The 25,325-nt window shown below is 34.6% G+C and overlaps 2 protein-coding genes and 1 long non-coding RNA gene across 3 annotated transcripts; 1 reads left to right on the top strand and 2 right to left on the bottom strand.

The window, feature by feature from the left end:
• Positions 1 to 8,837: 8,837 nt before the first annotated feature.
• On the top strand, positions 8,838 to 12,031 carry LOC120199621 (probable polygalacturonase). The gene is made up of 6 exons (XM_039200656.1): positions 8,838 to 9,291; positions 9,869 to 10,186; positions 10,392 to 10,512; positions 10,590 to 10,764; positions 10,851 to 10,921; positions 11,002 to 12,031. The coding sequence occupies exons 1-6, from the start codon at positions 9,274 to 9,276 to the stop codon at positions 11,697 to 11,699; spliced, it is 1,401 nt and encodes a 466-aa protein (XP_039056587.1). The 5' UTR covers positions 8,838 to 9,273; the 3' UTR covers positions 11,700 to 12,031.
• Positions 12,032 to 12,251: 220 nt separating this feature from the next.
• LOC120199622 lies at positions 12,252 to 12,756 on the bottom strand. The gene is made up of 2 exons (XR_005523472.1): positions 12,560 to 12,756; positions 12,252 to 12,467 (listed from the first exon to the last, which is right to left on the bottom strand). It is a non-coding gene; the product is annotated as an uncharacterized LOC120199622 (long non-coding RNA).
• A 1,732-nt stretch (positions 12,757 to 14,488) lies between these two features.
• Positions 14,489 to 15,297, bottom strand: LOC120199396 (auxin-responsive protein IAA30-like). The gene is made up of 4 exons (XM_039200492.1): positions 15,083 to 15,297; positions 14,820 to 15,007; positions 14,639 to 14,741; positions 14,489 to 14,571 (listed from the first exon to the last, which is right to left on the bottom strand). The coding sequence occupies exons 1-4, from the start codon at positions 15,238 to 15,240 to the stop codon at positions 14,508 to 14,510; spliced, it is 513 nt and encodes a 170-aa protein (XP_039056423.1). The 5' UTR covers positions 15,241 to 15,297; the 3' UTR covers positions 14,489 to 14,507.
• Positions 15,298 to 25,325: the final 10,028 nt, after the last annotated feature.

Below are 25,325 nucleotides of genomic sequence, written 5' to 3'. Positions count from 1 at the left end.
AAGTAAGAGACTAAAATATTTACCAGGTTTGCATATTACGACTCATAGGAGGGATCTTAATGCCCGATAAATCTCGCAACCAAGCTCATTGTATGTGGTTGCATCACCTCACCGAATTTCTAGTTGTTGGGTTATTCAGTTGAGGCTCCTCAGTTTTGGCATCTCTGTATAGAGAAATGTGCCGAGCAAATGATTATCGAAAAATGTTATCGGCAGATGTCTCCTGCTTATGCAATCATGGACGTGGTATCACATACTCTTTTTATGTCAGGTGGTGAAGAACCCGTTAGTCTTCCCGTTAGCTTGCTTTGACCATGAGCATGATGGTTTGACAAAAAATGTCAGAGTCTAAGTTGGGATGGTCCTGGTTGATCCCTCTAGCACAACATGTATGAGGACCTTTGTATACAGTTAGACTTAGTTCCCATATGTTATTTTTCCTCTTCTTCTTTGATATACGAACCATCCAATTACATCCGTTATCACGTTGGACATAGTAACAAACATATTTTTCGGTGGTTGATCGGTCGATTCTAGAGTGAACAGAATTATGAATGTTGTAATTCTTAATAGCAATCATCGCTTCTTCTTTCGATGGAAACTCTATTCCGATATATAACTCACCATCATTGACTGATGTGTTAAATCCATAGTCAACAACATTAGGCATATCTGTAAATTTTGGCCCGTACATTACACCATAGTCAGCTTCATACATGGTTGCTAGAGGTTTAGTGTGTACTGTAGTTGTGAGAACTTCATCTACATCATTATCATCGAAGTTCATGTTGAACTGCTATGATTCTGGCTCAACAAATAGTCCAGTCTCAGCATCTAGCTCACGAAGAGGTTCTTCTAGTGGAGATGAGGGTTCCTTTACGATACATATATTTAGGTCGAACAGGCTGGTAGTTGAATGCCTTCATCTTGCACTTGAAGGCAATATTTCATACGAGTTTTGGAATGAGTGTTGTGTCGCATGCATCTCGACATTGAGGTCGAAGAAGCTCGCATTAGAATGTCTCCCCCTGTAACTTGAAGTCATCGTGTCAAATAGGTACTGAACAGATTGTTGTGTAGATGACATCCCCATATTCAAGTCAAAGAAATTGCCAGATGAATGCATTCCCCTTGAACTGGAAGCGACGTTGCCAAACAGATTATTTGTGGAGCCACCTCGATAAACATCGTAACAAGTTTCCGATGAACGTCTCCCCATTAAACTTGATGGGATGGTACCATGATGTGGATTTCCCATTATGGCGTTAAAATCATTACACATTACTGTAGTTGGGCTGTCAACTTGATTAGCTTGTTGAGTCAGCCATAGTGCGAGCATAATGACATACCATGAACCGCAAATACTTCTACAAATGTCACATATGTCTGTGTATCGGCGTCTGAATTTTGATTATGAGAATCAACCATCATAGTAACATCGTCATCGTTGGACAATTAGAATGTTATATAAGTTAAAGAGAATATTGTTGTTAGACATATGTACTGAAGTGATGTCAGTCTTTATTTTTGGTGCTTAAAGATTTTTTCGCTAAAAATATGTGTCTAAAGTTTTTTTCGTTACACTTTTAGGGGCATAGCGTTAAAAACCGTTAAGTGACACGTGTCACATCTAAATTTTTTAAAAATAATATTAAAAAAATGAATGTGACACTTGTCACTTAACGGGTTTTTTTTAACGGTAGACACCTAAAAATGTAACAAAGAAAACTTTAAGCACCTATTTTTAAGAAAAAATATTTAGCCATTAAAACATTTTTTGAGACATTCTTTAGCCACTTATTTTTGTATTAAGCCAGTTTGAAAGGAACCTTGTTAATCCTTCAAATAAAGGGTTATGAAGGAAAATGATTCTTGATTCGTTAAGGATTTAATTTTAAGTCCATTGGATGAAAAATTTATAATGTATGTCCAATTTAGTTATATAGGTTCAATGTGGTTAAACAAAACTATAGAAAGAAGCATATTATATAGCATACTATATACTATTTTCTATTTTTATGGAGTATCATGTACACTTAGGATTGAGTCTTTGAGTTCTTAATGAATTCAAAAATCAAGATTTGGATGACTCTAGTGAGTTTGATTTGATGGATTCATCAACTTGAGGGTTGAGTTTATCACTCTTGATAAATTTATAGCCCATGATTTGAGTGGTCCCAGTGAAACGAACTTAATAAATTCACAGAATTTGTAAAATGAAATACTGAGTTTAGTAAATACTTTAATGAATTCATAGCACTAATTCAATTGGTTTATATTAAGATAGACTTGACGAAATCACCTACATAAGTGTGAATGATTATTCACCTTCTATGATATACTTTGGACTGTTTTTCTAGAGCATGCACTTACGAGCATCTCAACGTATTCTTTAGAAAAATTGTTGAACAATCATAAACCTCAAATAGATTTCTTAACAAGTTTAAAATTTATTCAACTGTTAAAAGAATTGCTCACTTTACTATGTACTATTACAAATCAAACAAATATTAGTGCTTAAACGATTAATTTTGCTATTACTTTTTTTATTCATTCATTTTACGAATCCCTACTCCTTTGCATTAGCAACGGAGTTGATAGTAAAATGGTGTAACGCAAAAAAATTGCTTGTATCCCACATTAGTGAGATAAAAGCTTAATGAAAGGTTTATATATCAATTTTTGTCTTTATTTGCAATTGAAAGGGATGAAACCCACACATGCATGCACTCATTGTTGTTGATCCTGGAACTCAATCGGAACTTCAAGGTTTTTTATACAAATCGCGAAACTAATAGAGATGATGTAATTATGGATGCTATTTGAATATAATTCATTTATTCTTAGAAAAAATGCACTCATTGCTGTTGTTGCTTGCTCGACTTGGTCCGTGTTAACACGGATCTTTGACATTTTAGCATTCATGTGACAATATTTCATATTTGATTTAAGTCTTATTTATTTATTTATTTGAGTTAATGTTAATATCTCGTTAATAACATGAGGAAGAAGCTAAAGGAATCGGACAAATCGGACTCTGTCCTGGATTTGACCGTTCCGTGACTTGTCAGGTTCTGATTTCTCTGATATAAATTAAATAAAATGTTCCCCACATTATTCTTTCAGAACTTCGAATTGAACCTTCCTTATGATATTTAAAACAAATAAAGTTGAAAGCAAACCTCATGTCTGAAGAAGAAACAAAAGAGAAAAGGAAAAGAATAAGAAAGACTAAAAGAGAACATAGACAAAGGCAAACTCGAAGACAGTTACAACTTAAAAGAAAGGACCTTTGAAAATCGTTGAATTTCATTGCCCGACGTTGCAGTAAGTTTTACAAGATTACAAATTTACAAAAAGAATATATACATCCAATATCTTAAAAGGTAAACTAAACTATCATCAACACGAATCAAATAGCCTTTATGATAAAAAAATTATTGTTATTTTTTGAAAATCCGGGTTCGAAAAAATTATCTTTGAACAAATACTGCCTTGTAATGTTGCTGCTGAGAAACTCTGAACAAATTTCGCCATTATGAGAAAATGATTCTTTTTTATAAATTTACAACTAAATTATTATAAAAAAATTAAATTAATATATTATCTGAAATTTATGTATTAAATCAGAATTTTTTAATGGTTTGATGTGATTATAATATAGTGTCTGTTTATAATATTTCTCAATCATAAATAACGCTCACACACCTTGCAATCACAACTGCTCCAACCCAAAATCTCAAGAGAGAACACCACTCCCTTTAGCCAATGAGACTACTCAATAATTCAAGGAATAGTTACAAAATGTAACAAATTGATAATATAAATGATTAAATCATGTTTTTTTATTAAAAAAAATTAATGATCAAAAATAAAAAATTGAAATAAAATTGACTAATCTTGTAGTTTACCCAAGGCAAAAAAGGGTTACGGCCTGACACCCAACGTTCGGCCAAATGTTTTCTTTTTCCAGGTGAAAATACACAGAAAAGCAGGAAAAAAAAGCATAAAGAAACCTAGAAAACTAATGATTCCCAGAAAAAGTTTCGTTCGAGGCAAATTGCCGTTTAGTTTTCGTGCTAAAACATTTGCATATTTTATCATATATATATATACATTGTTTTGTTTGGTAAAATTGATTTTGTATATAATATTGCATTTACCATACTTTCGAAGAAAATACAGTCATGGCATATAACATAATGAATTGCTAATATTTTAATAAATAAATAATAATTAGACATTATATCACTGTAATATATAGTTTTGGCCCTTCTTTAACCTCACTCTGCTCTTGAATATGCTTCATAATATATCAAGTATGTTAAGAAAGGCAGAGCAATGAGTTGAGTGTTATAATTTAAAGTAAAACATGTTTTTCCAAGGAAACATAATCCAAATGAATTATTACTAATAAGTATGTATGATTATCACTTGTACAAGTCAAATTATCCGTACTAATTTAAATGTTAATTTAGACCAAGAGATGTGATCTTTAAAAACATGAAGAAACAGTGATGAGTGATGTGCAATGAAATTCATTTGCTCCATGTAAAGCAAAAACTCCTCATTTCTTTGAGAGTTTGTTGGAAAACATTATGTTTTGCCGACTAAAATATAATAAATATAAATAGATTGGTTTATTGTGAATTAGCTTAAAAGTAATATTATTAATTGTTAGAAGTATAACGATCCAAGACAATAAAAAGAGAATCTTATTTAAATAATTGATTCATACAAGTCGCGGCAAATACTATTTAATTCCATGGCATAATCTTGTCATAAAATTCGTGTACATGAATAAAAAAGCGATTAATAACTTGGGAAATAATCATTCTATTAAATAATTGAAAGAAAGATATAAAAATAAATACACAATTTTTACGAAACAATCGATTAAAACAGGTTGAGGCTTGCAACTACGCAATTTCCTTAAGACAGATTTTCGACCATTCATTGATGTTCGAGATATTTGATTATTTGTCTCCCAGGATACAACAACTGGATGATTAACGCACAATAACACAACTACTGAGATCACGAACTATTCAATGCCTTCTTCTATCACCGAAAAAAACTAGAGGAAAGAAAAACTTTTTGAGTCGTTTTTAATTATGTTTAACCTAGTAAGTTTACATGGTATTTATAGGGATCTCACATTGTGAATAATTGAAAATTTTTGACCTAATGAAACATTAATGAAAATCAAACAATCAAGTAATTTCCAAAATTATTGTTTTGCTTAAAGAATTTTTTAATCATTTTAATTCCAAAACAAAATTATAAAATATATGATCTATTTGAGGAACATATATTTCATCTTTGGGTTAAAATATCCATAAGCCCACAAAGAGCTTGACCAGTTCGAACATTCATGTTACCCACATCGTGCACGTCTGCACATTTACGAACCAAGAATTGGTTATACATTTTCCTCAACAATGTTTGGATTAATTTCTCATTTAAAGCTCTAAAATTATCGATTTTTTTCAACATTAATAAATGTGGCATATTAGCTATAGGAAAAATGTTTTTAATAGTAGTTAAATATTTGTATTTCATATTAGTTAAATATTTAAACAATTTTTAATATTTAGTATATTTTTAGAACATATACTACTTTATAAAATATTTTAGCTTAATCTAAAACAAAAAAAGTATTTAATATATTTTCTTAATTTTATATTTATGATATATCTAATATTAATTTTAAATATCTAGTTCATGATGTAAATTTGATTGAGATAATACAAACTTATTCATGTTTGAGTTTTAATTTTTATACGAGACTTTGGATTGCAAGGTTGTGACGTTGTAGCTACTATAAATTATTCAAATTTAGTTCAATAATAAACGTACTATAACTCAAAAAATTGAAATTATCTTACTCTTGGGTTCTCCCCAAGTTAAAATATAACATTGTTATTGGCATTTAAAAATATATTATATACTATACCAAAAGCAAATATAGGATATTTACTTGTATAATTTTTTGAAATATTAATTAATATATTAATTATATTAATAATATATATTATATATATATTATAGAAAGTTACTAGTTTTATTTAAAATAGAAAATATTCAAAATTACAATGAAGATTTACAAGCGTAAATGTAAACCTAAAATATAATCATGACACTTTTCTATTATCGTTGAGACAAAAACTAGCCACCTAGATCACATAAGGACCAAAGAAGGAAAAGGTTAAAAAAGCTAACAAAAAAATTCGAATAAAATAAAGATACAAACAAATTTGACTGCATCGGTAAACGAACAACAAAAAAGGATGGAACTACTAAAAGATCATCGAAAAAGTGTAAATCAGAGTCAAGTGATGTGAGAAAACTATCAACGAACACAAGAAGCGTATCCAAATGAATTCGATGGTCTAAAATAGGGAATATTATCATGATAACAAATAAGCGTTATCTTGATCAATTGTGACGATATCAAATCCAATATTGAGAAAAAATATAAACAAAAGCAATGATAAAAAACCGTAAGCTACTAAAAGACAGAGAAAAAATGCCACAAAGTCGTAGATAAACGTGTCATAAAGGCAGAGAACATGTCACAAAGATATAATTATTCTTACTAAAAAAACAAAGAAAAAAAGATAACCGGCGGGCGACAACCAACATTAAAATCGGTATCGTCACTGTTTAAACAAAATTAAAAAAGAAAAAATTGATTGATCAATAAAATTGACACAAGTTGTAAAGAATAATAAAAAGGGAAAATAATATTAATAATATGTTAAAAGTACATGTTTTGTAAAATTTAGAGTGTAATTGAAATAGTTATATAAATTTCAATATAATTATTTTTAATACCATAAGTTTAAGTTGTTAAAAAGAAAATATATCATAAATTCACAATGATAATTTGATAAAATTTACTTTTAGATAAATTTATATTCTTTTAATCAAATATTGTAACCTTATATTATTGTCAAAAACACCAAGCACGATAATGTAACATTGTCAATGTGTAAGATAAAGTTATATTTCTATAATCTTATTCTGATAAATAATATTACATTATGTGAATCAAATATATTTTTAATGTAAATGCTGATTTTGATTACTCAATATAAATGACACAAATGAGGTCAATAAAACTTCTATAATACTCTTAGTCTAAATTATCTTGATAATTACAAAATTACTAGCGTTAGGTTAACTATATTTTTTGTACACGAGTCTTCTACAATGTTTTAAGGATCGAGCCAAGTTTAATGCACTTATAGAGCTTAATTTATTTTAATGTCTCTTGTACTAAAAATATTATAATGGATTTCTTTTTAAATTTATATCGATAAATCATTAAAATAATATATGTTATAAATACTCTCAATCATTGATAATAAATCTTCAATCATTTTGTTACAGTCGCCGACGCTCAAACTCTATACCTCTAAGAATAATAACAATTTATTTAATCACTAAAGTAAGTTAATTAGTGCCATCGATAAATTTATATAAACAAACTCTTTTATGTTGTTGTTTATATATTAATTTTTCCAATGGTTTATACACTCGCAGCTAATTTAAGCACCACCCAATATTTAGTACTTTGATGGATCATTTCCTTTGTACCCATTAGAAAGTGAAAGCCTTTCTTTCATTAATTAAGTTGGTCAGTGGTCTGGTCACTGACAGTAAACTGTTAGCCTGTTTTTCAATGTTGTTATGTTGAAGCTAAGTATAAAACATGGGACATAGATTCTTGTCTGCCTTTTCGTTTCATTTTCTCTCAGCAGTACTAACACATAAAAAAGAGTAAACTACGCATTTAATATCTAAATTATTAGTTTTAATTTTTTAGTTAAATTTTTAATTTTTTTATAATCATATCTAACATTTAGTTTTTGCTTCATTTTAGTATTTCATCTTTAAAAACTTAACGCGTTTAACACTTGAACTATCGGTTTTGATCGTACCTAAACTTTTAATTTTTCTCAAAACTTAACGTTAAATTTTAAACAATGTATTAAAATGAAACGAAAACTAAACTTTAGATATTATTTCGAAAAAATTAAAAATTTATATATTAAAATAGATCAAAATTAATAGTTTGGGTCATAAACGTCATATATTTTTTTAAAAAAAGAAAAGTAAAATTGTCGTCTAATAATCATGATGTTTGACAGTGTTTTAATAATTTCGTTTACAGAAATAAGTATTTTAGAAAGTAAGGGAGAAAAAAAGATATAATCCAGGCATTCATAAATGTTTCATGCGGAAATATTGTCTTAAAAGTAAAAACTGAAAAACAAAAGGGGAGCAAGAAGTGATGAAAGAGATTGTTCAAGGGCATAATAATGGGCTATCAAATGGGGTTTGTTCAATGTTCCCTGTAAGGATCAAACAACTAAACCCTCGACTCACTCACCGTCACTCGGCGCCCACTGGTTTGAAACAGAAACTCGTAGGTTCCTCTTTTAACTGGTCAAGCCTATTTGGGTCAATCAAGCGAAGCCAAATGTTAATATTAAACAAAAACCTGACCCACCTCCTCTCTTTTTTCATTTAACAATGAACTCGGGATTAGCGATTCAAAGGACAATGTTCACTCGGTGACAAAAAGGGCCAGCACAAAACAAACAATTTGGACAAAGCAAATGACACCATTGCTTTTTTTTGTATAAATTTTAATGCTGGTTTCTTTTATTGCCTTGTTTTGTTTTTATGCAAATAACAAAAGACCAATATAGACAAAGGAATCAACTTTATAATTCTTCCAGGTTCCAATCCCACGTCTTAATAAACCTCATTCATTCTAAAGGAAACGCCTTTCTTTCAAGGAGTTCATAATAGAATCCAGCAGCAGTCACAAGCACAGGGATTTCATCGAGTTTGTCTCAGTTTTCAGTTTCCATAAAGCATGATCATTTCATGGTAATTCCTCGTATGTGAAGACAGAGGGAAGTGATGGAGCAATTGAAAAAATAAGAGGGGCCTACAGCTTAATTTTTGGCGGGCAGAAACGGTCACTTTCAATGATTTCTCTTTGTTGTTGGTGGTTTTCTCTCCATGTCCCATCTAATCTCACATGCACTTGCCTTATTGCTGGCTAGCTAGCTAGAGAAAGAGGATCTTATTCTCATTCTGTAGAAAGAGAAGAAGAAGAAGAAGAAGAAGAAGAAAACGTAGCCTTTCTTTTGGTTTTGTTCAAATAAAAGGAAAGGGAGAGTGTGGATTTTGTGACACCCTCGAGCTGTCTTCTTAGGTGCTTGGGTGAAAGAGAAATTTGCAGATCTCATTCATATGAAGAGATCTTTCAGTGTAAGTTGCTTGATCTTTGCTTCTCCTTTCGACCAACTATTTTTTTAAAACACTGTACTTTTGTCTTTCTGAATGGCTCTTAATAATGTTCCCTGTCTTCCTGCTACAACACTATGTTCTTGGAGTCTGAGCAATTGAACAAGATCTGAAGAAAATGTTTGGAAATGTGTTTTGGCGGGACAGTTTGATTCCTCTAATCTCTTTTTGTACACATTTCAAAATTGATTTAAGGCACTGGTTGGGACTTGGGATCTAAACGAGAAAAATGGTTCTTCCTTTTAGTTTTCATCGGTGTTGTAGCTATTACTAGTTATGGTGAGCAAATGCAATTTGCTTCTTCCATTTTGGATTGGCTGTTTCTTCTGTTTTCAAGTTACCCTTTTTGTTAAATGAAGTTCATTTAGTTACTTCTATGTTAGTCTGCTAGTTTTGCGGCATGAAATGTTTGATTCACTACTTTTGCATGACTTGACTGATGAAGTTTTAATCTCTGACTACTTTTGCATGTTTCTCGTTTTCCTGTTTTAGTATATCTTTTGATTCACTCATGATCAATTCTGAGAACATTTCATTTCAGCTGGTCGATGTGCTACTGGTACTTGCAATTTTCAGTCATATTACATGGACTGTCAAGAGCAGCTCACATTGCAAGCAGGCTCTCTCGAGGGAGATTCGGCCTCACAGTGTCGCTATTACCGAATTTGGTGCCGTCGGAGATGGTGTCACTCTCAATACCAAAGCATTTCAGAATGCCATCTTCTACCTCAATTCGTTTGCTGACAAAGGTGGGGCAAAGCTTTTTGTCCCAGCTGGCCGGTGGTTGACAGGAAGCTTCGATCTCATCAGTCACCTAACTTTGTGGTTAGATAAGGATGCAGTGATCCTTGGATCCAATGTAAGTCGTTATCAACTTACTTCCAAAACAACATTTACTCGTATAAGATGAGAAAAAAGAACCACAGTTGCATCTGGAAATTCTTTGGTATGTGGGCTTTAATCTGTTGTTAGAATGGTTGATTCTGGATAATAGGCATTCGAGCTATTTGTAAGTCGACACCACCACTGTAGATTCATTCTTATCGTTTAGTTTATTGTTTCAGAGTTCTGATGACTGGCCAGTTGTTGATCCTCTGCCTTCCTATGGCCGAGGTAGGGAGTTACCTAGTGGAAGGCATCGAAGCCTTATACATGGTCGCAATTTGACTGATGTAATCATAACAGGTTAGAAACCCTGATGAAAGTTAATTATTAGTAAGCATTTTATGTTTTTCCATGGATGCCATATGTTCTTATCGCAGGTGACAATGGAACTATCGATGGACAAGGAAGTGTATGGTGGAACTGCTTTAGACGAGAAACTCTTAACTATACTCGCCCCCATCTGGTCGAGTTGATGAACTCGACCGGGGTTGTAATCTCAAACTTAACTTTCTTGAACTCTCCATTTTGGACCATCCACCCAGTATACTGCAGGTTTGAGGCTTCCTTTAATATCAGCATGCTCGCCCTTGAAAGCATTTATTAATTAAGTTGAGATTTTTGTTTGCTTAATGAAACAGCCATGTCATAGTTCAGAATGTCACAATCCTGGCTCCTCTGGATTCACCAAACACCGATGGGATCGATCCAGGTGAGTATGATTTACTAACCTTTGCATCCGGTTTGAAATTTCAATCATAAGCATTCTTACTTACATGTTTGAATATTCAGACTCTTCCGATGATGTTTGCATCGAAGACTGTTACATTAGCACCGGTGACGATCTAATTGCCATCAAAAGTGGGTGGGATGAGTATGGCATTTCGTTTGGTCGCCCCAGCACAAACATTATAATCCGCCGGCTTATTGGAAACAATCGAAATGGCTCCGGGATTGCAATCGGAAGTGAGATGTCTGGAGGTGTTTCAGAAGTTTATGCAGAAAACCTCTACTTTTTCGATTCTGCCACAGCTATCTTTATAAAGACGGCTTCTGGAAGGGGTGGTTATGTGAGAAATATATATATATCAAATGTTACCCTGGTTGGTGTTGACACGGCGATATGGTTTGATGGTAATTTTTCTCAGCACCCGGATGAGTTATACGATCCAAATGCTCTCCCTGTAATAGAAAGGATAACTGTTAAAGATGTGGTCGGAGATAACATAAAAGTTGCAGGCCTCCTCAAAGGGATAGAAGGAGACACTTTTAATCATGTTTGCTTGTTGAATATTAGCCTCAACGTAACCTCGGAGTCCCCATGGAACTGCTCACATATACAAGGCTACTCTGCCCTGGTTACCCCAGAAACTTGTGAACCTCTCAAGGAAAGTGTCTACCCCAACCATTCTTCGGATTGTTACCATCTATCGAACCATTTGCGGAGTCCCGGTTATCAAAATAGAGGCCCTTGGTTGCTTTCTTGGTAAATTTTGAGACTTTTTCTCTCTTCTTTTTCGGAAGTGGGAATGTTGATTCTTTCCATTTCTCGAACACAACAGCCCGATATGTGGTTGTTGACTCATAAGATGTTTTTGCGAGTTTTTTTTTCTTTCTTTTTTCTTTGTAATTTTGTGTGCAGTAACAAGTAATTGAGTGATCTGTCAGAGAAAAAAACGAAATAGAGAGAAGTTTGTACTTGAGAGGCTTTTTTTGGGAGGGGCTTTGGTTTGTTATAGTCTGAAATGCCAACAGATTAAATCTGGGCTTGTTACTTGGAGCGAAGTAAAAATTTACTTGAAAGCTGAATGATTAATAGACAGGGAAAAGTTTTTTTTTTTACTTTGATTCGTCTTTTTTATTGTGATTCTGATGTATATTTCATCCAGGCTGCTTCCTAGAGAGCTGCAATCTTTTGTCTGAAGTGAAAGGCAATTCCCTTACTTTGGAAGGATATGTTTCTCAGCCTGACATCGGTCCATTGTCTTTGGTTTTTATTACCCATGGTTGATAGTTTTATATTTGTTTGTGTTCAGGCACAATTAGAGAAAATAACAAACTAGGATTCATTCAAACACAACAGAGCACAGCATAAATTTTATTCACCTGCCCCTTGTCAAGCAGATTGACAGTAGTAATACAATTAAAGGACCATCCGATCGAGTCCATCGCCTTCAGTTCGTTATGAACATGGCAGCGTGGATGCTCCCCGGCACATATCCTGATACCGTGAGAAATATATTTACCCACAGTTTGCCCTGCAATCAACTCAAAACACAGATGGAAATGAAAACATGATTGTCGAAGCGTATGAAAAAGACGTTTGAAAACAAGAGGAGAGAGGACTGACCGTACAACGTTTTTGCTTCTTATAAATGGCAACAGGGGGCAGAAAGACTGCGAGCATAACGTCAAGAAAGTCGGCTTCTTCTTCTTCTTCTTTCTTCCCAGCGGGGCTTTCATTTTTGCAGCTAAAGCACCCGCATTTGATGCAGATACACATGCTTGTAGATTGACCTAAGAGCAGTGGTGGTTTGATGGGATCGAGTGGAGTCTACCATGGCTTATATAGAATCCAGCACATGCTTATGCACATTGCCTTTACGACATTGCCTGGTATTGTGGTTGGAATAAGTTCAGCTGTGACATTGGCTACCTGATCTCACCATGCTCATTTCATATTTTATTGCTAATATTCTTCCGACAATCGTGTTGCATTATCTTTAATTAATTAATCATTCATATTTATTTTAAGTATTAAAATATTATTAATATATTATATTTAATGCGTAGTTTATCTATACGTTTCGATAGTTTAATTTACCATAAAAGTGTGATTCAAAATTAATATAAAACGTAATTTAACGTCCACGGTATTTTATTTTCTATTTTTTTTATTTTAGTATAGTAAATGTTGGTTGTGTTGGAGTAAAAATTTATTTAAAATATTAATTTTCTGTAAAGAAAAAATTAAATTAATTATTTTATCAAATGTTAGATATATGTTTATGCCATTATATCATTCTAGAATAATAAATATAATTTAATGTGAATAAAAAATATACGTGTCAATATTATTATGACATATATTAATTTAATTTCATCAGTATTAATTTTATTATTATATAATAGTTAGACATATATTAAAATATCAAATTTTTAATATCAATTAATAAATATAATGAATCGTAAACAGTATTTTTCTTCGATTCAAAATTTTCTTTAAATTTGTATTTTTAAGTATTACAGATTCATATTATTTGAGTGTCTTTAAGCTTTTGCTTTTTACATCGGTTGGTAGAGCACAAGGCTCTTAACCTTGTGATCGTGGGATCGAGTCTCAAGGAGGACAATTCATAATTTGGAGGTCTCCCACGGAAGCTGCTCTCAACCTGGTGTTGAGAGCAGCCTACTATCCTACATCTCCCTTACCACATTACATATGTGAATAAGGGTCAGCTAATTTTTTTTTAATTATATATATATATATATATATTCTCGAATACTGATTTATATAAAAAAATTCTTTTTGGAAATGGAGGGAGCAAGATTATGAAATGTTCTCTAAAGCACTTAAAAATGCATAATATTAGAAAATTCTTTATTGAAACTAGACGTACAGGTGAAATGAGGAATAAAGTTGAGCGTTCCAAAACATATTAAAAATAGCTTAAGAATAATGTTAGGCTTCAACAAAACGATTGGAATATTACAACCGCTTCAAGCAGAACTATGGCCCATTTTCAACTAGTTTGGAATCACAATCATGATTACAAGTATTATAGTAATATAGTCCAACACTTTAGAATTAACACTGGATTATATACAAGTTAAATTATTTCAAACCAAAATATAAGAAAGAGTAAACCATACATATAGGTGGGTGAAAACAACTCGATTCGAAAAATCGATTTTTTACTCGACTCAGATTGATTTTGAGTTGTAATTTCATAAACTCGACTAGACTCGAATTTTTTTTAAATTCAAACCGAGTTGTAAAACAACTCGGATAACTCGAATAATTTGAAATTTTTAGCAATTGGTGGATATTTTCAAGTTTGAGTCGAGTATCTCGAATTTATATATATATATATATATATATATATTATATGGTTATAAAAAACCATTTAAATTGGAATCAAATAATATAATAGTATTATAAATATTTACAATTAAATTTAAACAGAAACTCGAAAATTAAACTCGAATCGACTAGTGTTGAAATTTATAAAGTCGACTCGACTAGAAACGGAGATGTACATTCAAAACCCTAAGCTTATACGTCAACCATTTTAATTTCACTCCACAGCAAGAGGGGAGCACTTGGTGATCTTCAATCTCCTCACAGCTGACAAGAATATCCTACACGAGATTAACATGAGATTTAAGCTCTGCTGAAATCGAGAAATTGAAAACTTGGTTTACTTACTCCCAAGGAACATCACCAACCATCATCCAATCCCCTTCCTTGTCTTCATACGTCAACACATGATATTTCTCGTACTTATCTCCATCCACCTCTGCCTCAGCCCCTACGTTCATACACAAAACTCCCCATTCCTCAACATTTTTGTTCACAAAGATTGAATTTTCAATAGACGCACACTTACAGATAATGTTTGTATGGAACATGTGCTGCAGAGTTGTTATTAGATCATAGTAACTCTCATGACCCAACACGTCTAGTTTTCTCCCAATAGGAATCCCTTCCATGTAAACCTTGACAAAGAACGTTGACCTGTTGCACTCGTATTCTTGTTCCGCCTTCATCGGCCGCCATTCCAACGGTTGCTCCTCCCTGATATAGTACAGACCAGACACGTACGTCATTAGTTCGGTATCTTATCAATTATAATAACATCTATTACAATACCTTGTAGAATGAGGCGATATCGAGAAGCTTCGGCCGAGGCGAAGATCAGTGCTAAGGTCCCTCTGGGAGGAAGAAGAAGAAGAAGCGGTGGTTGAGAAGGCAAAGTGGTGGGTGCTGTCGATGGAAGATGTACAACTGGTTGCCCTTGCCCGACCCATTTTTGGGATATGGAAGAAGAGTTAAGACAAATGAGCCGCCACACTGGCTTTAAATAACAAAGAGTAGTAAATGAATTTGTCTAGTTAGACTTTATAAATGTAAATTTTGTTGGGGACAAATCTTTCATATTACTGCCTCCGGTTTGGGTGATAGGTTGTCAGAGACAAATCATTCACATTATTGGGGACTTAATTTCAGCAGGCGGTGATTCCAAAATTACAAACTCCTCATCAGACAAATTCCCATCTTCTATCTGCACAAAAATTCCCTTCACAGATGGTATGCTTAAACGTTATCATCCAATTACGTTTTTTTAATATCCGCATATCAAAGCCAGAATTAGATATCAAATTACATATCAAAGCCAAGGTCAGGGGCCGAATTGCACCCAACGAAAATTCAAGGCTCGAATTGGAGCTCAAAGCCAAAGTCAATGGCTAAATTGCACCAAAAAATGACATGGATCAAATTACATAACAAAACCAAGGACAGGGGTCAAAAGATACATTAAACCAAATTTATTTAACAATATAACGAAAGGGGGGAATGCCACTTCATGCCCCCCCCACAAAGGCACGAACTGTTTTCCATAATCCTCAAATCTTGAATTCTTTTTTGTCAACATTTATTTATTTTATCTTCATTCCATGATAGTCTCATGTGGTAACGGGGTTTTTTCTTTTTATGATGTCAAATTTAGGTTTTTTTTCCTATACAGAAATGTGTCGACGTCGACATCATTCTGTTTTCAACCTCTTCTTTATCCACATTTCGTTCCCTCCATGTTGGCTTTTGCTTCGAAATAAATCTCTTCGTTTCGATAAACCTAGGCACCTTTGGTTAATGTTGATCCACGTTGTAACAAATATCTTTTTAGAGTGTATGTACTGTTAATAATTTAAAAAAATTCTAAACATATATTATCTATACCCACAATGTATCTTTTTTATATTTAACTCCATTGATTCTTAACTAATGATAGTTTATAGTTACTAAATATTTATTTATTGGTATTGGAGTTTATATGGAATTTATGCACAAAGTTAAATAAAAACTACACAGTCCAATAAAATGCATGTTATGCCCACTACTTGTATGGGTTTAAAGCCCACTGACAAAACTAGTTGTCCGATAAGTATGATCCGCTGGAAAGATAATGCTAATAAACACTACATGCTAACACCATCTCAAATCATAGTTTTCCAGTTGAATGGGTGATCTACCTGTAATGAACAATATATTTTATTTATTATAAAATAAATATTATTCACAACTCATGTGTATCTCAAATAGTAATATTATTTCAATTTTAAATACCATTAATGTGTACCCACAAATTAAATGCGGGATCAATATGCTTAAAACGATAACGATGAGGTCAACTGGTAGAGGTTAAGCTGAAATCAGTCAGTGTTTAAGACAAATGCATGTGCTTATGTTGCCTCTAATTTTAAGGGGGCCTGGTTTAGTGCGAGTCATCCCCTCTAGGCATAGGAAAGGTACATTCAGAGATCAATCTAGAAGTGTACAACTACGGTCATATTCTTTCAAAATTTTAAATCTATATATAATTTAAGTATTGTTAATATCTTTTATTGATGATATAATTATGTACTTTCGCACCTTTTAAAACTTTAGTACAACTTTCTAAACTCACAATTTCAAACATAGAATCTTATATTTGTATAGTCTAAAATTTCAAATCTACATATAAATTAAGTGTTTTTTAAAAAATATTTTTATTGATAATATAATTTTGTACCTTCATACTCTTTAGAATTTTAATATAATTTTTTAAATTTACGATTTCAAACGTAAAATTTTATATTCATATCTAAATACATTATGATGTAAATTGTTTGCAATTGATGGGTCGTTAGCATCAAGTTCGTGGCGGCTTCCCTCAAGTGAAGAAGAGGGCAATTAGCCCATGTCTTCCCTCAAGTTGATCTTTCATGTCAATGATTGTCCTCCTTGATAAAGTGATGGGGTTACATGGATAATGACAGTATGACGCAACATCTATTAAGATATAATTTATTTTTTAATTATGATACTTATATAGATAATGTCTATGACTATGAGATGAGGCATTTTCATTTGTTCAAAGACAAGTAGATTATGAAAAAGCTTGTTTATTATTTTTTATTTTTTGAAAAAAAGCTTGTTTATTAGAATCTTCAATATCATAATCATTGTATAATTAGAGGATTAAATATATTTTAAAATATATTTAAGTCTTGTAATGAAATCTGTAAACGTAGATAATTTTACTGAACTATGTGAACATCTGATGTTATTTGTGTTTTACTTTTGTTATCGTTACATCTCATGTAGCAACAATTGTTACAACCATGGTCCACGCATAAAATAATTTGTCAAGCAGGCATATTTTACAATATATTTGAATAATATAAGGAAAAAATTGGACATTTACCATTTTTCCAAATCAATTTTCTTTTAGATTACTGAATATTCTCGTACAAGAAATAAAAAGTAAAGGTCCAGTTAGATTGGTTGAATAAGAAGAAAGGACAAATGGGAGGGGGCGCGCACACACGGAACATGATTGAAGAAGGCAGTCGTGTGGACAGCGATGCATGTAGGTAATAATGGTATATATGGATTGGCGGTGCTGGTATCACCCAATTTATACGTGGCTAGTAGCGTTATTGTGCCATCGGGTCAGCTCTATTACTCATCGTATCCCATTTAGGCCCCAATCCTTGATTCTAAACTCTTGTTGCTACTCTCCTCCATTTTGGTCCCCATCTTTTCATCCCTTTAAAAATGTGTGGCTCAAATATCAGACGCCCTAAATATAATGTCAAAATAAATCAAACTCATGGATTTCTAATAGTTATGTTTTTAAAAGTTTGGGGTAATTATAAAGTAATATTTGTTCTTAATTTTATTGATCAATTGATAATGTGCATACTGTATAGATATAATTATTTGAACCAAGATCTTTGATCCATTAAGAAAAACAATAATCTTTATTTTATTTTTCCGGGTAAAGGAATACTTGATTTTAAGATAAAGTTGTACAGGTTTTGATTTTTCGTGGTCATGAACTCATGATACTCGAGCATTGCACAACACAAATCACCCGTTCTCCGATTGATTGAGAGGGTCCGGTCCAAATGATGGACGTCCGGATCTTGAGCCCTACATTTATAATTATATATCCACATCTTTCATGGAAGAGTGTAAATGAATTGGGGTCCCAAAGGAGGAAGAATAGGTGGGACTGTCATTTCCGTACATATTTTTCCCCCATTGGAAATGAATGGCTTTTAGAGTTTCATAGTATCCTTGAATTATCCCGCCTTACCATTTTGTGATACCTTGGAGTTTTAAGGTGTAGTTGATAAGAAGAATGCGACATGTCCTTGGACATAATCAAGTCTGTACTACAAAAGAATCCCATTATCTTATTATTGAACTTGATGAATCATAGCAGATCTACAACCCCACAATCTATCTCTTACCATTAAAGAAAGTAGTAAAACATGAGATTGGGTAGGGGACTTACCGCCTAATCATATAGAGATAAGCACTGCAAGCCAGCCTTATGATCATTGAAGACAGGTTCTTCCCTCCCTCTACCATTGCTAATCACCCAATCTGCTATGCTTGATGCTCAATATTTACATTACAGGCTAGTAAAATAAGCCCCAAACTTACTGTGAATAAGTGCAATCAATATAAATAAATACAAATAACCTTGGGGTGAGCCTCAATGTTAACTTCCTAAAAAAGGCTACTTTTAAAGCCTTTTTCACTTAAGTTATTGTTTGTTTAAAAGCTCATTTTAGTCATTTTAGGATCATGTAGTTGCATATAGTTGCATTTGTGGTGGTTGTGCTATTTTATTTCTTAATGGTGCTGTTTGAGGGAAAGGTGCAGTTTGTCTATGGTGTGCAGGGAATAGCAAGAAAAAGGATTCTTCGAGAAGTAATGCCGCGGCATCACACGTTGCTAAAGCAGATTGAAATGCCTTGGCATTTCTAGCGCAGAAAAAGACAAAAAGATATTTCTGCATAAGGACAGCTGGCACTGGACAGCTGTCCCTGCACGTGGAGGACTGCTGTAACCGCCTGCCAGAGCTACCAATGGACCACTGCCACTTGGAGGATAAGGTTCATGCACAAAATGTGATTCTAGGGGTATGAGGGGTATTTTGCACCCAACAAACTCATCATTACCCCTAGATATTTTATTTATTATATATGACACCTCATGGGAGAGAGAGAGGAGAGGACGAAGATCACACGTATAGAGCAGAAAAATCACATTTTTATTTTCTTTTTTTCCTTTCTTCTTCCTTGGGAATATTCCTCCATTGATAAAGCTCCAAGGAGTGGCAAGCTAGGCGCCGAAAGGAGGTAGCTAGCTAGGTGGTTCGTGGTGGCCGAGAGGAGACCTCCGGTGGCACGTCGAAGGCTTCTTCTCACTTCCCATTTTGCTGCTATTTCTTTATATTATTTTGTGGGTTGTTGGAACGAATTTTCATGACTTTGTGTTTGGATATTTCGAACCCCACCATGAACTAACTTATTTGGTGGTGGTTGGTTGAATGGTTGTTTGAACTTTATTTTTAATGGTATATTTAAGTTTATTTTGGTTCTTTATTTGCTTTGCTTATGATTGCTTCACCATCTAGGCTTGTAAGAGGCATGGAAATGTCCATCTCTTAGATGAAGGTTAGGTATTCGGAAGAATCCTAAACTAAAAATACTTGTAAGTATTCGGAAGAAACGCAAGATAAGATCCTCATAAGCAATGGGTTATGGTATTTTCAAGGGGCTTTGAACCGGCCTAGGAATATTATAACTTAATCCCTTAGATCTCGGAAGAGACTAGGTTAGGATTTCAACGACTAAAAAGGGTGTCTTCATCAATAGGGTAGGCTATCCAACATCGTTGAGTGAGAGCAGATGCCTTGGCATCCTATTCTGTTAGGTTCTTTTGAACACTTTAGGAAAGCCCTGTCGAGTAAGTAAAGACAAGATAGCTTAGATATACTTGAGAAATAAGTTTAGAAACCTTAGACCAATCCCTACCATTCATTTCATTGGAAGCTTGTCACGTGAGGATTATTTTCTTCTTATTTTATTTATCTCTTTATTTACTGTCTTTACCATTTCTCATTACCTCAACATTTCACCATACTCAACATTAAACATCCATCATTGCCACTGCATTTCCATTTGCTACACCATCACACCATCAATCCGCATCCACCAGCATACACATATCCATTGCCGTGACATTTGTATATATCAAGACTAACTATACTTAGATAGAATATTGCATTGCTTTGGTTAGACTTTTGTGATTTCACCCAATCCCTGTGGAGACGATACTCACTCATCATTATATTACTTGAGCGATTGTGTGTACTTGCACATTATTTGCGTATATTTTATAGTACTCACAACACGCAACAAGTTTTTGGCGCCGTTGCCGGGGATTGGCAGCCTGAAGTTATTTAGTTTTACCAGAGCATTTTATTTTGTTTTGCATTTTTATTTTTGTATAGTTTACTTGATATTTTTGTTTTATTTTTCAGGTTTATTTAGTGTATGCCTAGAAGAAATTCTGAAGAGCCTTTGGAACCGATAGAACCTGAGATTGAAAGACTCTTTAGAAGAATAAGACGTGCTCAAGGAAATATATATCAGATTGGAAACCAAGGCATTGATCAAGATGACGGAAATCAGAATGCCGCGGCATTAAACAATGCTGAACCTGCTATCAGGCCTCGTGTTATTCGAGATCATTTAAATCCGATGCTGGATGATCTGAATCCTGGGATTGTGGCACCCGAAATTCAAGCTGCACATTTCGAGTTGAAACCAGTCATGTTCAACATGTTGAATTCCATTGGGCAGTTTGGGGGTATGCCAACTGAAGATGTCAGGCAGCACATTCGTAATTTTCTGGAAGTTTGTGATTCTTTCTGCCAAGAAGGAGTGGATGAGGATTTTCTGAAATTAAAGCTTTTTCCGTATTCATTGCGTGACCGAGCAAGGGCTTGGTTGAGTGGTGTACCAGCCGGTTCGATGGAATCATGGGCCGATCTTTGCAAGAGTTTTTTATTGAGGTACAACCCACCGAATATGAATACGCAGCTAAGGAATGAAATATCATCTTTTCACCAGGGCGACGACGAATCCATGTATGAGTGTTGGGATCGTTACAAGAGTTTGCTTCGAAAGTGTTCAAATCATGGTTTTCATGATTGGACTCAAGTAGTCATGTTCTATAATGGAGTCAATGCACCCACGAGGATGTTACTAGATGCCTCGGCAAATGGGACATTGCTGGACAAATCACCTACGAAGGTGTTTGCTATCTTGGACAGAATTGCTAACAATGATTATCAATTTCCTTCCTCAAGACTTGGGAGTGGGAGGAGAGCACCTGGAGCATTCGAGTTAGAAGCCAAAGATTTGGTGTCTGCTCAACTCTCCGCTATTACTAATATGTTGAAGAACTTACAATGTTCCGCTGATGTGAAGGAAGTGAAAACAATTAATCTGGCATGTCTGTTATGCCAAGGCAATCATCACGAGAGCGAATGCCCAACCAACCATGAGTCCATCAACTTTGTAGGCAATTACAATCGAGGCAGCAACAATCCTTACTCAAACACTTATAATGCTGGATGGCGTCAGCATCCTAATTTTTCATGGGGAAATCAAGGAGCCCACAATGCTAATCAACCTACTAGGCAGCAGAATCACAATGAGCCTCAAAGTTACCAAAATGCTATACCATGGCATAATTCTAACAAATGAGCTTCATCTTCAGCAAGCATAAGTTCCTTAGAAGCTACAATTCAAGAATTCATATCTACTACGAAGACAATTCTGCAAGACCATTCTACTTCAATTAAGAATCAAAGAGCTTTACTTCATAGTCAAGGCGCCTTACTTCAAAGCCATAGCTCGTCTCTGAGAGCTTTGGAAGGTCAAGTTGGTCAGATTGCTACGGCATTGCAAGAGCGTCAGCAAGGACGTTTGCCAAGTGATATTGAAGTCACTAAAGGGCCTGGAAAAGAGCACTGCAATGTGTTAACTCTTAGGAGTGGAACACAAATCAATTGACAAGTCAAGGATAGTGGGCCACAACAAGATGATTCTAATCCCACTACTGAAGCTGAATTACAAGATGATAGAGTTTCTAAGAAGGACAAGGAGGAGGATTCTGCCAAGGTACCAGATTCTGATGCCAAGGCAAAAGAAAATTCTATCTCTACAGCTAAGGAAGCTAGACCTCCCCCACCCTTCCCGCAAAGATTGAAGAAGCACAATGATGAAGTTTAGTTCAAGAAGTTCGTAGACATTCTTGATCAGCTCCATATCAATATACCTCTCTTGGAAGCTGTTGAACAGATGCCGATGTATGCCAAATTTCTGAAGGACATCTGTACCAAGAAGAGGAAAGTAGAGACTGTTGCCACGGTAACATAATTTTGTTCTTCATTGAGTAAGTTGCCGCCAAAGAGAAATGATCCGGGCAACTTCATTATTCCTTGTTCAATTGGAGCTAATTTCGTTGGAAAGGCTTTATGTGATCTTGGTTCAAGTGTCAACTTAATGCCGAAATCGATATTCTTGAAGCTTGGCGTAGGAGATGCAAGACCCACCTCAGTTATTTTACAACTTGCCGACAAATCCCATGTTAAACCTGAAGGGAGAGTCGAGGATGTCATAGTAAGGGTGGTCAAGTTTGTGTTTCCAGTCGACTTCTTAATTCTGGACTGCGAAGTTGATGCCAAGGCACCAATCATTCTGGGAAGACCTTTCCTAGCCACTGGACGTATCTTGATAGACTGTGAAAAAGGTGAACTCACCATGAGAGTGGCTGATCAGTGTGTGACTGTTAATATTTTTAGAACACTCAAATATGTTGATGACACTGAAGAATGCCAAGGCATTTTTGAATTGAACTCAGTAATTGAAGAAGAGACTGAACATCTTTGCCATAACAACTTCATTCAGCTAGCAGAAAATGAATATTGGGTGGATGATGAAAGCTTAGTGGAGTTCAACGACTTTCCAATTTTGGAGGAGCAATCTAGCTTAGTACAAGTTAGATCATGTATGAATTTTGAACCTCTGGATTTTGATGAATTTATTTCTCCTAAGCCTTCATTAGTGCATGCACCCAATCTAGAGCTTAAGACTTTGCCAGGGCATCTTAAATATGTTTACTTAGGTAGCGATGAGACTTTACCGGTGATTATTTCCGCTAACCTTACTGCTAACCAAGAGCAAAGTTTGTTAAGTGTTTTGATGCAGCATAAGAAAGCAATTGGTTGGACTATGGTCGATTTGAAAGGCATTAGTCCCACGATCTGCATGCACAAGATTCTGCTAGAAGATTGCCACGGTAATTCAATTAAACCACAAAGAAGACTCAACCCTATTATGAAACAAGTGGTGATGAAAGAAATTCTTAAATGGCTTGATGCTGGAGTGATCTACCCTATCTCCAATAGCTCATGGGTGAGCCCTGTCCAATGCGTTCCAAAGAAAGGAGGCACGACGGTGGTTACGAATGAGGATAATGAGCTATTACCCACTCGCACTGTGACCGGATGGAGGATATGTATGGACTATAGAAAACTCAACAAAGCTACGAAGAATGACCACTTTCCTCTACCTTTTATCGACCAAATGTTGGATCGATTGGCCGGCAAAGCATTCTATTTCTTTTTGGATGGGTACTCAGGGTACAATCAAATTGCCATCGCACCAGAGGACCATGAGAATACTACATTTACTTGTCCCTATGGCACTTTTGCCTTTAGGAGGATGCCTTTTGGACTCTGTAATGCCCCGGCAACGTTTCAGCGCTGTATGCAAGCTATATTTTCAGATATGGTTGAGGATTTTCTGGAGATCTTCATGGACGATTTTTCTGTTTGTGGGGATGATTTTGAACGATGCCTTGGCAATTTAGCAAAAGTTCTCAAGAGATGCGAAGAGGCTGAGTTGGTCTTAAACTGGGAAAAATGTCACTTCATGGTGACTGAAGGCATTGTATTAGGCCACAAAATTTCACACAATGGTATTGAGGTAGACAAGGCGAAAATTGAAGTGATTGAAAAATTGCCACCACCAACTTCGGTCAAGGGAATAAGAAGTTTTCTTGGACATGCTGGATTCTATAGAAGGTTTATCAAAGACTTCTCCAAGATTTCTAAGCCCTTGTGCACATTGCTTCAACAAAACCAACCCTTTGTGTTTGACGAATTATGCCTCGGCGCATTTACTGAGCTGAAACGACAACTGATCTCGGCACCCATTGTAGTCCCTCCCGACTGGACATCACCATTTAAGCTGATGTGTGATGCAAGCGACTATGCCGTAGGAGCTGTTTTGGGGCAACGCCGAGGTAAAATTTTTCATGTTATTTATTACTCTAGCCGCACTTTAAATGAAGCACAATTGAACTACACCACCACTGAGAAAGAATTACTTGCTGTAGCATTTGCTTTTGATAAATTTAGACCTTACCTAATAGGCACTAAAGTTATTGTTCACACTGATCATTCGGCTATAAAATACTTAGTGAACAAAAAGGATGCCAAGCCTAGACTTATTAGGTGGATCTTACTTTTGCAAGAATTTGACTTAGAGGTGGTAGATAGAAAAGGAACTGAAAATCAAGTTGCTGATAACTTATCTAGGCTGGAGAACAATTCTGAATGCCATGACACTGTAGATATCCAAGAGGAATTTCCTGATGAGAAAATTTTATATGCCGCGGCAATCCCGTGGTACGCTGACATTGTTAATTTTTTTGTTAGTGGAATTGTGCCTTTTGATTTGAATAGTCAGGCTAAAAAGAATTTCAAGCACGATGCAAGGCACTATTTTTGGGATGAGCCATATCTGTTCAAACATTGTGACGATCAGCTCATTAGACGATGTGTACCTGAAGAGGAGCAAAGTGATATTTTGTACCATTGTCATTCGGCCCCAAGTGGAGGCCATTTTGGTGGAGCAATGACTGCTGCTAAGGTCCTGCAATCAGGATTTTACTGGCCAACTTTGTTTAGAGATGC

Source organism: Hibiscus syriacus, unplaced genomic scaffold (assembly GCF_006381635.1).
Source record: "Hibiscus syriacus cultivar Baekdansim isolate YM2019G1 unplaced genomic scaffold, ASM638163v2 tig00005459_pilon, whole genome shotgun sequence".
In the NCBI taxonomy this organism is placed as follows: domain Eukaryota; kingdom Viridiplantae; phylum Streptophyta; class Magnoliopsida; order Malvales; family Malvaceae; genus Hibiscus; species Hibiscus syriacus.
The sequence above is the reverse complement of the archived record's forward strand: the minus strand, read 5'-3'. Positions and strand labels throughout refer to the sequence as shown.